This window comes from Electrona antarctica (assembly GCF_951216825.1).
Source record: "Electrona antarctica genome assembly, chromosome: 6".
Lineage (NCBI taxonomy): Eukaryota > Metazoa > Chordata > Actinopteri > Myctophiformes > Myctophidae > Electrona > Electrona antarctica.
The window spans coordinates 14,285,941-14,299,129 of record NC_136811.1 but is presented as its reverse complement, the minus strand read 5'-3'; the positions used below and the strand labels follow the sequence as shown (position 1 = coordinate 14,299,129).

Sequence of the window (13,189 nt, the reverse complement as noted above, 5' to 3'; positions counted from 1 at the left end):
CTCTCTAAATAGTAGCAACAGCTGCACGAACAGGTAACACCACAGTTGTTAGCCTATTCTTGCAGAGAGGGAGGGAGAGAGAGAGAGAGAGAGACCTCGACCCGGGACTGCACACTCACACTACAGTAAGTTTCAATACTTTTAAGTTTCCCCTATTATATTGTGAGTTTAATACAACGTGTTTGTCAGCATGATGGATGGGTGTGTCCAGCTGCCACACTTTCCTTCATTCAAACAAATGAAATCAATATCAACCACTTAATATGTCATATCATTGTAGATAATCCAGTTAACCAACTTGTTAGGGCAGGCAGGTGTCCAATTAGCAGGCGAGTTATTTGAAGGAAATGAAACGAGGATTAATATTATATATTATCTTCTCTTTCAGCCCCCCCCCCCCCCCCCCGGCCCCCCTCCCCACACACACACATCCACCCCCCCAACCTCCTCGACTCCCCCCCCTCACACACACACACACACAGACACAAACGCACACAGACTCGCACGCACACCTCCCTCCCTTCCTGGACACCCCCGGTCTGTTCTCCACCGACCCGACGTCATTCTCCCTCCTCCCTTGCCGAGCGAGCAAGGTTTAAGAGAGAGAGAGAGAGAGAGAGAGGGGGGATTAATTCGCGTTGCTGGAATATAGAATTAATTACTAAAAGAAATGTCGGCCAGCGATGATGAGGAGAGTCGTCTCGACTTCGGGCCGACAGACGAGCACTCGCTTCACCACGGTAAGCTAGATTTTTTTAAATAACAATATAGGAGGTTATACATCTCTTGACTTAAGCTCGCCTAGCTAATGCTAGCCGTCGGCCATGATAGATTAGTTAGCTAACTTGGGTGTTTACTGTTTACAGTTTTTTTGCAGTCATTCCAGCAGGATAAGCCGGTGCTGCATGGTTTGGAAACATTGCGTAGTGTCAAACTTTGAACCAACGTGAATGTTGTCTAAAAGGTTCTAAGTTTGCAACACGCCGCTGTATTGTGTCATTCACGGGGTTGTTGGCGTGTGCGTGCGTGCTAACCGTGCGTGACATGTGCACGCGCGTGGTGGTGGATCAGCGCGAGCTTCGCGCGCACGACCATTTTGCTTGCTAAGTTGTTGTGCGGGTGCACGCACGCAGTGCACGGCACAATGTACTGTATAGTGGTGGTGGTGGTGCACCGTGTCCGCGTGGGGGAGTGTCAGAAGGATATGTTTTGTTTTTTTGACAGCAATGAATGAATCTGTATCACTGACAGATGAGGATGAGGCGCAGGATGCTGCTGTGGCCCAAGAGCTGCCCACTAAGACCAAGAAGAAGAAGAAGGCAAAGAAGAGCAGCCGAGAGAGCAGGAGCAGCAAGCGACAGAGACCCGTCATCAGAGAGGTAAGGGTATAGCTGCCTGTCATGGACACAGTGATGATGGCACACTGCATGTGTGGGTATCATCATCAGTAGGCAATTTATACTAGAAGCTCAGAATCTGGGAGTTTGGCCAACCGTGCACTCTCCCCAGTCCCCAGATCTTTAACCACACACATATACTCTATAACCAAAACGATATTTACCTGATCTTACATAATGTAGCCCTGGAGACTCAAATAGTTTTACTGGTTTGATGCTCCTAGTCCTAGAGCACTGGCTTTCAACGAGTGGTCCGTGGACCACCAGTGGTCCTTGAGGAGGTTTCAGCCAGGTCCCCAGCTAAATGATGGAGAGTTGGTAAATGGACCCTTATTAGATCGTTAACTCCTATCCAAACACAACCATTTTTAACGTTATGCTTGAACTGAACTTACCTCAGGTCTTTTTGCTCGTGCATTACACGTGCATTTCATCGTGGGTTATGATATTGCTAGTAGAGGAGCATACCTTTTTGTCATTTTCAGTGCCACGCTACGCCTTGTCTTGTCAAAAGCTTGTGTCTTTTCCACTTCCCACTGACATCGGGTTATATTCCAGTTGTTTAAAGCTGTTCTGAGTAGTAGTTGACAAATGTGGGACGTCTTGAGAAGCTCTTATCATTAGATTTTATGTTTGATCATTCATTGACCAGGTAACTAAGCAGATGGCAGGAGTGGTGTGGCTAATAGGACTAGTTGCAGGTTGCAATTGCATTGCGTTTAAACATGATTTCCTTTCCGTGAATCATTTAAGAATAAATCACACATGTAACCCCTTCAATTCAATATGATATTATTCCACTATTTTTGCTAGATTGGTATTGTTTTCATCCATCGCATCACTTTCTATCATTTCCATGATATCATCTTTTATGTGTCATTGTGACTACAGTTCATTATGCAGCTTCTGTATTGTTTTCACGCTGGATGATTCATTTCATTCGTGTCATATCACTTTGTTCCATTCCATCATGGTTGTATATCGGGAAATGGGAGAGAGCTATCAGTGTACTAATGCTTGTCAATATGCTGGAGCTAGAGGAAAAAAACATGGCCTAAAAAGGCTAAACGAGTATGGATGAAAGAATGGCTACTCAGGCAGAGACCAAAGCAGCAAAAGAGGTCAAGGACTTAAACAATGCGGGTGCTGTCAGATAGCAAGCAAACCTGAATCATGTATAAATACTGTATTAAACAACTAGGATGATATATGTTGAGTTAAAATCGAGCACTTGAAGTGATCAGTTACACTACAGTATAGTCATTTTATGTAACATCTTCACCTGGTATGGTATAGTGGTGGATATTGCTTGCAATCTCACGAAAGATATGTATCACGATACAGAGGCCACAATACGAATATATATCGATATATCATATCTCGATGAAACGTTTATTCAAAATAATGGCCATGTTGCGCAAATACAATAAAGCACTTTCAGGCCCACAGAGATCTTTAAATTAAAATGAATGTCTAAACATCCTAACAAGGGGTCTGAGAAGGCAGTGCTTTGCAACTCGCAAGGGGGGCTTTGATAACGTTAAACAGAGGTACGTTTGGCAATACTGCGTCACCCAGATAATTCATGCCGTTTATTGCTCTATCGATACAGCAGCCTCTCGATCGATTCACCTATCGTCCGGATTGTCGATCGATATATAGCCATATCGATTAATTGAATGCACCACTAGTATTGTACCATCATTTTGAATCAGGCTGTTGCATGAAACTAGTTTCAGAGTAGAGCTGAGTTGTGTTGCAGTAGTCAAGTCAAGTCAAGTCAACCTAGTCAACAGTTGGTCAACAGAATCAGAAAAGTAAACAATCTAATGTAACAAATATCCTGATTATTTTTTGCTCAACATTGGGATCATCAACCTAACCTGGATTAACCTGTATGGTTTAGTTTATTCAATTACATTATTGCACTTTTGTAATTTATTATGTGGAATATTATCACTTGGCAGTTATGCAGCCCTAATATTGTGAAATGATCAACAATCAAAGCATTGAACAATGTACCAGGTGTAACAGGCCAAGTCGCAATTATGTGGGTTTGGTGTCTAATGTCACAGATCACCTCTTCTACCTTTTGTCTTTGTGATGTGAAATGGATCCAGCATTGCCACATTTCCCCAGTGGGATTAATAAAGATTGTATCTTATCTTAACCGCCTTTAAAAGCAACCTTTACTCTTTTGTGCTCCTGTCTTGCAGGAGTTGCCGGTGAGTTCCCCAGAGCCCCCGCTAGGAGTGGTGGGACCAGAGAGGGATGCAGAGGAGGGAGGGGCACGCTCGGAGAGCGAAGGAAGCGATTACGCCCCCGGGAGGAAAAAGAAGAGGCGTTCCAGCTCCGCCAAAGACAAGAAGAAGGGTGGTGGGGGTTCAGCAGAAAAAGGAAGTGTGTCAAGCTCAAAAAGCAAACGTAAAGATCCCGAGCCAGAGGACGACGATGATGAGGACGACACTCAGGTAAGACTGAAGGATGACCTAACTCTGATGGACAGAGTAACTCTTTCTTGTGGAAACGGAACCCTCTGGATTCTGTAAGACAGTGGTGTGTTCCGGGAACACTCAGGGGTCCGTCTTCGAGGGGGTCCCTGTGGATTCCCAGCCCTGTTACATCATCGTTTCAAATGGGGATACAGTGGTTTTCAACCCTTTTCATATCAAGGTCCATTGTGTATTCGGCATTTGAGCCATGGGCCACTATTTGATGAGATTTCGCCCCTCAGACCCAAGACTTAGAATATTTTGTTGTTGTCGTTGGATAAGATTTTGTCCACAATTCCGTGCTGTATCGATGTTGGTACTGCCATAGGAGTACAGTCAAACGTTGATCAAATGACAATTCTCCATTCTCTAATTGTGTAGACTTCTTGTAAATTAAGTAATGCAGATGTTTAACAATATTTTTACGCTCTCAAGAGTTAAAGATTATGGACCTCTGTGTGTCTTTCATGGCTTAAGCTTTGAGTTGAGTAGAATAAACTATATACACTTTATAATGGCTTAATTGTAGTGTATTTCCCTTTGTTTTGTAGTAGTAGTTTGAAAAACTGTCTGTGGTTCCTGATATTCGGGGCAATATGTTTAGATGTACAGTATTGCAAGCATGAAGCATACACTGTAAATATTTTTAGTATTTATTTATATTGCGTTTTCAACATCGTCGTATGTACACAATGTTTTATTTAATTTAGTTGCATTATGTTCTTTCCATTATATAATGGACATTTATTTTGGATGGGTCCAAATTTGGGATATGACACTGCATGTAATCAAACCCAATTGAACATTGACTGATGTGGGAATTGAGTAATAAATATCTCGATGGCTTTAAAAGTGAAACTCCAGCTGAGCTAACCTCCACTATGTGGCTTCCCATCCGTCTGCACCCCACCCTCAGCCTAAAAGCTCCTCTCAGCTCCTTGAAGCGTGGGGGATGAAGGACATCGACCACGTTTTCACCCAGGACGACTACAGCTCTCTCACCAACTACAAGGCCTTCAGCCAGTTTGTCAGGTACGGACACGTTCCACTCATGTTGAGGAGGTGTTGCAGGCTGGCTAACATTTGATATTGGCGTGTATTTGTTAACTGTTATTATTATTATTTTTCAAATATACCGTTAAATCATCGAGTTTCTCCCTAGATGTAGATGATATTCTTGGCGCGTATGAATACAAAAGCCCTCTTATCGTCTTCCCCATGCTATTGTAGACCACTCATTGCAGCTAAAAACCCCAAGATCGCTGTATCGAAGATGATGACCTTGATGATGGCCAAGTGGAGGGAATTCAGCACCAACAACCCACTCAAGGTATTATTAAACCTGTAGAATCTCTTGTTGAGTAGGCGGTGGTTGTGAAATCTACTTCCTTTAAATAAAGAGCCTGAGGAGGCTAGGCTTAATTTATAGTTTGTCACATGACCCTATGGCAAAAATGACGTATTTAGATGTATTTTAATACTAATATTTCCCCAGTTGGCAGGTCGTGCCACAAAGATAGATCTTATATATAAATATTATATAATATAAATTAGCCATTACAAAGTAATAGATGCCAACCAAAGCAAAAAGTATTTGCATCTGACTTTTGTAGCTGCTGCAAAAGCTACAAAGTTACAAATGGAAGCTGAGCTGGGTTCAATGTAGCTGCAATGACACACCTCACTACGGAGTCGGACACATGCTTCGATATATCCAAATCCTTCCAATTTGGATATACCGACAGTATATACAATTACTGTCTTGTAGTGCTGGTTGTCGGTTGTCGGTATTGATCTTGTTTTGTTTCACACATTGTGGAACATTGTAATAGCTTTGCTACACTCGCTAGACTCTGTCTGTCTCCTACTCCCTCTCATTGTCTCTGATTTGCTTTGTCCCTGACTCCATGTATGTCTCTGACTCTGTGTCTCTGATACTCTCTTTGTCCCTGACTCCCTGTATGTCTCTGACTCTGTGTCTCTGATACTCTCTCTTTGTCCCTGACTCCCTGTATGTCGCTGACTCTGTGTCTCTGATTCTCTCTCTGACTCTGTCTGTCTCCTACTCCCTCTCATTGTCTCTGATTTGCTCTCTTTGTCCCTGACTCTCTATATGTCTCTCACTGTCTCTGATACTCTCTCTTTGTCCCTGACTCCCTGTATGTCGCTGACTCTGTGTCTCTGATACTCTCTCTTTGTCCCTGACTCCCTGTATGTCTCTGACTCTGTGTCTCTGATACTCTCTCTTTGTCCCTGACTCCCTGTATGTCTCTCACTCTGTCTCTGATACTCTCTCTTTGTCCCTGACTCCCTGTATGTCTCTCACTCTGTCTCTGATACTCTCTCTTTGTCCCTGACTCCCTGTATGTCTCTCACTCTGTCTCTGATACTCTCTCTTTGTCCCTGACTCCCTGTATGTCTCTCACTCTCTCTGATACTCTCTCTTTGTCCCTGACTCCTTGTATGTCTCTCACTCTGTCTCTGATACTCTCTCTTTGTCCCTGACTCCCTGTATGTCTCACTCTGTCTCTGATACTCTCTCTTTGTCCCTGACTCCCTGTATGTCTCTGACTCTGTATCTCTCACCCTTTCTGTGTCTCTGATACTCTGCATGTCTCTTGAGCGTGTGTCTCTGAGTCTGCAAGTCCCTGACTCTGTCTCTGATCGTCTCTACATGTCTTTGTGTCTCTGATTGCCTCTGACCATCTCCATGTATGTCTCTGACTCTGAGTGTCTCCCAATGTAGGGTTGTGCCACTGCCAACGCAGCCTTGGCAGCAGCAAACGTGGCTGCGACTGTAGAAAACATGGTGAGTGCGGGGGCAGAAGAAAAGCCAGAGGCTCCACGAGCCGCCACCCCACCTACACCTAAACCCGCTCCTGCTGCCCCTGTTGCCATCCCCACAGCCCCGGCACCTCCCGCACTCCCACTTCGCAAGGCCAAAACCAAAGAGGGCAAAGGTAACACATTGGATGTACTGGTTGTACATTGGATGTCAGGAGGAGTGGATGAATTAATGAAACACCATTTTTACTCTGTGTTTTTTTGTAATGTGGGAATGAATGTTGGCATGAACTCCTCTCTTCTGGCTGTGTTCACTCAGGTCCCAATGCTCGCAGAAAGTCCAAGCCCACTCCTAAAGCACCACCAAAACCCAAAGCCAAGAAGGTGGCTCCGCTCAAGATCAAACTGGGAGGCTTCAATAGCAAGAGGAAACGTTCTTCTGTGAGAATCTAATTCTTTCCTTCTGATTAATTCTGTTTAGTTTCACACAGTGTATAGATAAACAGAGTTTAGACAGGAGGATGTATGAGACGTGCAGTGGTTGTGATCCCTTCAGGCACCTCTATAAAGACAGACACAAAATACTGAATGCCAACTAAATATTCTCACCATCCTCGATTCCTCTCTGACAGAGTGATGATGACGAGCCAGATCACCCAGATGCAGACAGCGACTTTGACGACGGGAGCTTCGCCGTGTCGGACGGATCCAACCGCAGCAACCGCTCCAAGAAGAAGCCCAAAGGTGCCAAGAAGAAGAAGAAAGGTTGGCAAAAAGAAAAACCCTGTGCAGTTTTCTGAAAAAGCTATGTTTCTATGTCAGTCGTTCTTCGATTTTTCAAAAATAGCAGACCTACAAGCTCGTAGCGTGCCACTCGGTGGCGCGCTATGAGCTTGTAGATCTGCTATTTTTTAATAGCTAAAGCATAACATGATGCAGTCATATATCTGCATGGCATGCACATACTAGACACACTCGTCTGTTATTTGGACTCACACGTGGTACAAGAGAACATGGACGTAAAGAGATTATAAGGAAGATGCCAATTTCAGTGGTACGGTTGTGCGTGGCTCTTGCATTTACGAACGGCCTCTTGACCACTTAACCCATTTTGACCTGAGATCAGATTCTAAAAATGTCTTCTACATCCTGACAGTTTTCTGAAAAAGCTATGTTTCTATGTCAGTCGTTTAAAAAAAAATAGCAGACCTACAAGCTCGTATGAGCTTGTAGATCTGATATTTTTTAATAGCTAAAGCATAACATGATGCTAACACCAAAAGGGTTAAACCAGCTATATACTCGTAGATCTGTTATTTTGGCCAAAGAATAGGGACGCTAGGGTTCTATGTGGTTAAAGGGACTATCCGTGTCATATCTCCGTTGTTTCCTGCGTACAGTGGAGACGGAAGAGGGCGACGGCTACGAGACGGACCACCAGGACTACTGCGAGGTGTGTCAGCAGGGAGGGGAGATCATTCTCTGTGACACCTGTCCTCGGGCGTACCACATGGTGTGTCTGGACCCTGACATGGAGAAGGCTCCCGAGGGCAAATGGAGTTGCCCGCATTGTGTGAGTAGACTGGGTACCGTAAAACGCATTATTTTGTATGTTTTGTTGTATGGTGGTGGTGGCGTCACTTGCCAATAATAATAATAATCTATGTAATTTGTTTGGCATTATATGGCCTGCTGCTGCAACATGTTTCATTTAATTTCAGCGTGTATGAAGCTTTGACTATAAAAAAAGAGGTCCGCCCTAATTATTATTATTTTGGGGGATTTTTGCCTTTTATTGATAGATCACAGTAGGGTGACAGGAAATGGGGAGAGAGATGGGGGGGGGGAGACATGCAGTAAAGGCCGTCGGGATCGGGAGTCGAACCCGCGGCACACTGCCAGACTGGATTACCAGCCAAGGTGCCTGGACCACTGAGCCATGGCCCAGGCCGATTTTTGCCTTTATTGATAGATCACAGTAGGGTGACAGGAAATGGGGAGAGAGATGGAGGGGAAGACACACAGCAAAGGTTGTCGGGATCGGAACCCGAACCCGCGACACACTGTCAGGCTGGATTACCACCCTAGGTGCCTGGACCTCTAGGCTGGCCCAGGCCAATAATTATTATTCTAATAATAACTTATTTTTAAGCGAAAAATGTGGAATGTTTATCTTCAGAAGCTTAAAGGGACACAAAAAAAATGTTAATGACGTTTAGAAGATTTAGAACACTTTCCTGGGGGTCTTTATGTGTGTAATATGTGGTTTTAGATATTTTAGATTTTAGCAGTGAGCCTAGTGTCTCTATGTCATGGACACTGGGCTCACTTCCTTCCTGGACTACAATTCCCACAATGCTTTGGTGCACTGCTCCTTGTGGATAGGGGGAGGGCTGTCTTACCGAGACAACATGTAGTCCAGGAAGTGAGCCCAGTGTCCATGACATCAGAGACACTGGGCTCACTGCTAAAATCTAAAAGACCCCCAGGAAAGTGTTCTAAATCTTCTAAACGTCATTAACACCCCGAGCGGCAAGGACGGAGTTCTCCGTTCTTTCAGTTAGTAACGACCAGCACTCAGGACAGAGATTAATAAAAGGACGGAGATTTATTGATATCAAAACCCATCGCATCGCTCCACAGGCTGGGAGCGTCTGTTGCGCAACATTCAATGTTATTTCCCGGTGGGACGTCATCGATAATGTTCTCCCCCATTTTAGCCGATGAGACCGAAAATCTTAAAACGTGAATGACTCTTGATCTAAATCATTCTTGTCCAATTCTAAGCAAAGATTATGTGTTAGACGGCCCATCACGGTCCCGTCGCTAGTCGTGTTAGAATTTATCGTAGCTCCTGTTGTTGTCGATCGCCTCGGAAGTGTTTTGGCTACATCACGCTACTTCAGCTACATCCGGGATAGCACCTGGTGCGTCGCTAAATGTGCTCCGCTGCTATAAATCGCTGGGCGCTGTGATTTAATGGATTAAATAACCCCGGGCGATTAGAGTGTTAACATATATTTTTTTGCAAAAAAAAAATATGTTTCCCTTTAAATGAGGCTTTAAATCTCACACACACACACACACACACACACACACACACACACACACACACACACACACACACACACACACACACACACACACAAGGTATCTGCTTCTGGGATATTTGTCAACGAACGTGCATAACTTATATAATATATGACCCCTGCTTGTAGTGGGTCATTATAATAATCAGTATTTATGTGGCGTAATTGATTATCCATGTGAGAGGATCTCGCTGTAATTGGAAGTTAATTAGAGTAGTTAATTTGGCCATTGGACTATAAGGTTTAGTTTTATTATTTGAATGTGTAAAAAGCCCAAGTCACAGACACAGTGCTAACCCAGTCAGTGGTTGGTGCCGTAAAGTCTTCAGGCCATGCTGTTATTTTTGGCGGGATGTATTTATTTTTGTTCGCTGTCGTGGTTTCCCTGAGCTGTATGAGCTGATACCCTGAAGAAGGCATCGTCTGCCAAAACGTTGGGTCATCTTAAAAGAAAGTATTTGCATGGTGACTACGAGTTGCTGACCTGCTGGTCAGCAGAGTTTATCTCCCGTGGTCAGCAGCACCTCCCGACTATCGGTGTGCGCTCCTACCTCTTTGTTTGTAATGAGCTGTATTTAAAATAACATGGAACAAGCATCCTCCTGAGGACAAGTAATTGTTCTCTAGTCATTGGCACTGAATACAATTGAGTTGGGTCAAGATGGGAGATAGTGTTTAGGGATATATGTTTTGTGGTGTGTTGTAATGTTTTTTAGATTAAATGCCCCCCTTCTAATTGACCGTATAGTAAGGCACGGTAATTGGCGTTAACCGCTTACTGTAAACCCTTAGTTGAAGGGAGTCCCCCAGGGCTCCGTGTTAGGCCCCCCTCCTTTATTCTTTGCCAGACATACAAGCCCAGAATGCGACATGTGATCTTTTTAGATCTGCTATTTTCACAGAATGTTCGCGTTCGCCCAAGATTAGGATATACAGTGGATATACATACATGTGGTTAATTGTAAATTTGACCTTTTTGTCTGTGTGTGTGTGTGTGTGTGTGTGTGTGGGGGGGGGTTCTACATGTGCCCTCTTTAGCTCTTTGTCCTTCACTGCTATACCATGCCAGCCCACCCCCACCCCTTCCCCGAAGCCCCCATTCCCGACTCATGTTCCAGTCAGTCTCCCATTCCTAACCACACGCCTTGCTCTCTTTCTCACCCCCGTCTCCCCCCACCCCCCATTTCCTCTCCTCTACCCTCCCCTCAACACCCATTCCATTTCTGCGGTACGTGCACGCCCATGCATGCATGCATGCGCGCACACATGCACGCGCGCCTGCTCTGTTCCCCTCCCCCCCTACCCGGTGCCTTTGAAACCTCCTCCTCGCACCCAACAGCTCCCCCTCCCCTCCCCCCCGTCTCTCGCGCGCTCCGTTCCGCATACCTTCCCTGTCTGTGCGTGTGTGTGTGTGTGCAAACCCTCCCACCCCCCCACCCGGCTCCACACACGCACACACAACGCCCTCTCTCCTTGTTTCAATTGCTGTGACTGTCGGCACGTCTGTTAGACGGGTCCAAAAACGTTGCTAGAGCAGCATGGGAAATGTCTCATACTCAGAGTATTATTTTAATAAAAAATGACTGACAGTTTGTAGATGTAATATCTTTTTTTTTAAAGCCCAGAGAGTATTTTTTTGCTAAGCAAACCTCTTTGTTTCTTTCTCTCTCTCTGTCTCTTTTCCTTTCTCTTTCCCCGTGTCTGTCTCACACACTATGCCTTCGTCCTCCAGGAGAAGGAAGGCATCCAGTGGGAGGCCCGAGAGGAGCTGCCGTCCGACGGCGAGGCCGAGGAGGAGGACGAGATGCGAGTCGAGGAGGGCGGCGGCGTGGAAGAGGAGGATGATCACCACATCGAGTTCTGCCGGGTGTGCAAGGACGGAGGGGAACTGCTGTGTTGTGACACCTGCCCCTCCTCCTACCACATCCACTGCCTCAACCCCCCCCTGCCAGAAATCCCCAACGGAGAGTGGATCTGCCCCCGCTGCACGGTGAGAGATGTGCACTGGGCCGTGCAAGACTCTAGCGTGCGGCTGCGCGCATGTGGGTGTCTGTGTGCGTTATGTCTGTGTGTGTGTGGTGGTGGTGGTGGTGGGTGGGTGCCAGTGTGCGTTTGTGCGTGAGCTTGAATGTGCAGTATCTTTAAAGTGTTTGCCTTTGAGCCTGCGTGCGAGTGTGGGGGCTGCGTATTTGCACGTCCCTGTGTGCGCGCATGAGTGCTTGTGTGTGTTTGCGCACGGCTCACGCGCGCGGCCGTGAGCGTGAGCCTGGTATGCCTGTGCGTGTTGGAGAGTGCATGTGGCTTGCAGATTTTCATCTCACGCACGTTCGTGCAGGAGATAAAGGAAAAAAAGACAGAGCCTTTCTCTCTGTGTGTGTGTGTGTGTGTGTGTGTGTGTGTGTGTGTGTGTGTGTGTGTGTGTGTGTGTGTGTGTGTGTGTGTGTGTGTGTGTGTGTGTGTGTGTGTGTGCGTGTGCGTGGGTGGGTGGGTGGGAGAACCTGCATGATTTTAGATAAACCGTGCCATCTGTACGCTATACATTGAGCTCCTTATTTCTCAATCTGCAGATAATGCCACAGCATTGTATAATGTGTAAGCACTACGCAGTCAGTGTCATGTCCTGTGTTTACCCTTCAGAACCCTGACGCACATTCCCAGCAACATTGGTTGATATGGCATGAACGGCCAATGATTTTTTAAATCTGACACCTTAAATTGATTTTCAAAGACCCAACAAAACACAGAACATCAAATCTTTTTCTCATTGTGTTCAGTATTTAGACGCCAAACTAGACAAAGATAAGATACCTTACTGATCCGTGTGGGAAAGAAATTACAAAAACACAAGGTTACAACTACAGTAAGAATACAATAGAAGATCAAAATACGCCATTAAAATATCAAGAAAGATCAAACAAAAAAAATCTATAGAAATCTCTGGCATGTGTTCTCTGTCTGATAATACACTCATCCTGCCTGTCCGTCTTGGTCTTGCAGTGCCCGGGCATGAAGGGCAAAGTTCAGAAGGTTCTGATCTGGCGATGGGGCGAGCCTCCGGCCCCTACGCCCGTCCTCCGGCCCGCCGACCTAGCGGCCGATGCCCCAGACCCCCCGCCTTTGGTAGGACGCAGGGAGAGGGAGTTCTTCGTCAAGTGGTGCAACCTCTCCTACTGGCACTGCTCCTGGGTGGCGGAGCTACAGGTAAACACGCAGATGCACACACATTCCTTTCTAAAATAATTGACTAAAGATTTGCATTTTTCTTGTTTCGGGTTTACAATTTAGGCATTTAGCAGACGCTCTTAATCCAGAGCGATTTACATTAAGCAAGAACAAAAACATGGGAATACATCACATATGTAAAATGCATTTATCAAGAAACATGCGTAAGCTAAGAACGTAACTAGAACATATCTATATAATGACA

The 13,189-nt window shown here is 45.4% G+C and overlaps 1 protein-coding gene across 2 annotated transcripts in view; it reads left to right on the top strand.

The window, feature by feature from the left end:
* Window positions 1-480: 480 nt before the first annotated feature.
* Window positions 481-13,189, top strand: part of chd4b (chromodomain helicase DNA binding protein 4b) — a 44,175-nt gene continuing 31,466 nt past the window's right edge. For both annotated transcript variants that reach the window (XM_079504234.1, XM_079504233.1), the window contains exons 1-11: window positions 481-740; window positions 1,252-1,379; window positions 3,614-3,868; window positions 4,806-4,921; window positions 5,120-5,219; window positions 6,636-6,849; window positions 6,993-7,114; window positions 7,306-7,438; window positions 8,074-8,246; window positions 11,495-11,752; window positions 12,760-12,963. In XM_079504234.1, the coding sequence (XP_079360360.1) occupies window positions 671-740; window positions 1,252-1,379; window positions 3,614-3,868; window positions 4,806-4,921; window positions 5,120-5,219; window positions 6,636-6,849; window positions 6,993-7,114; window positions 7,306-7,438; window positions 8,074-8,246; window positions 11,495-11,752; window positions 12,760-12,963 (1,773 nt within the window). In that variant the 5' untranslated portion in view covers window positions 481-670. The remainder of the gene's footprint in view (window positions 741-1,251; window positions 1,380-3,613; window positions 3,869-4,805; window positions 4,922-5,119; window positions 5,220-6,635; window positions 6,850-6,992; window positions 7,115-7,305; window positions 7,439-8,073; window positions 8,247-11,494; window positions 11,753-12,759; window positions 12,964-13,189) is intronic.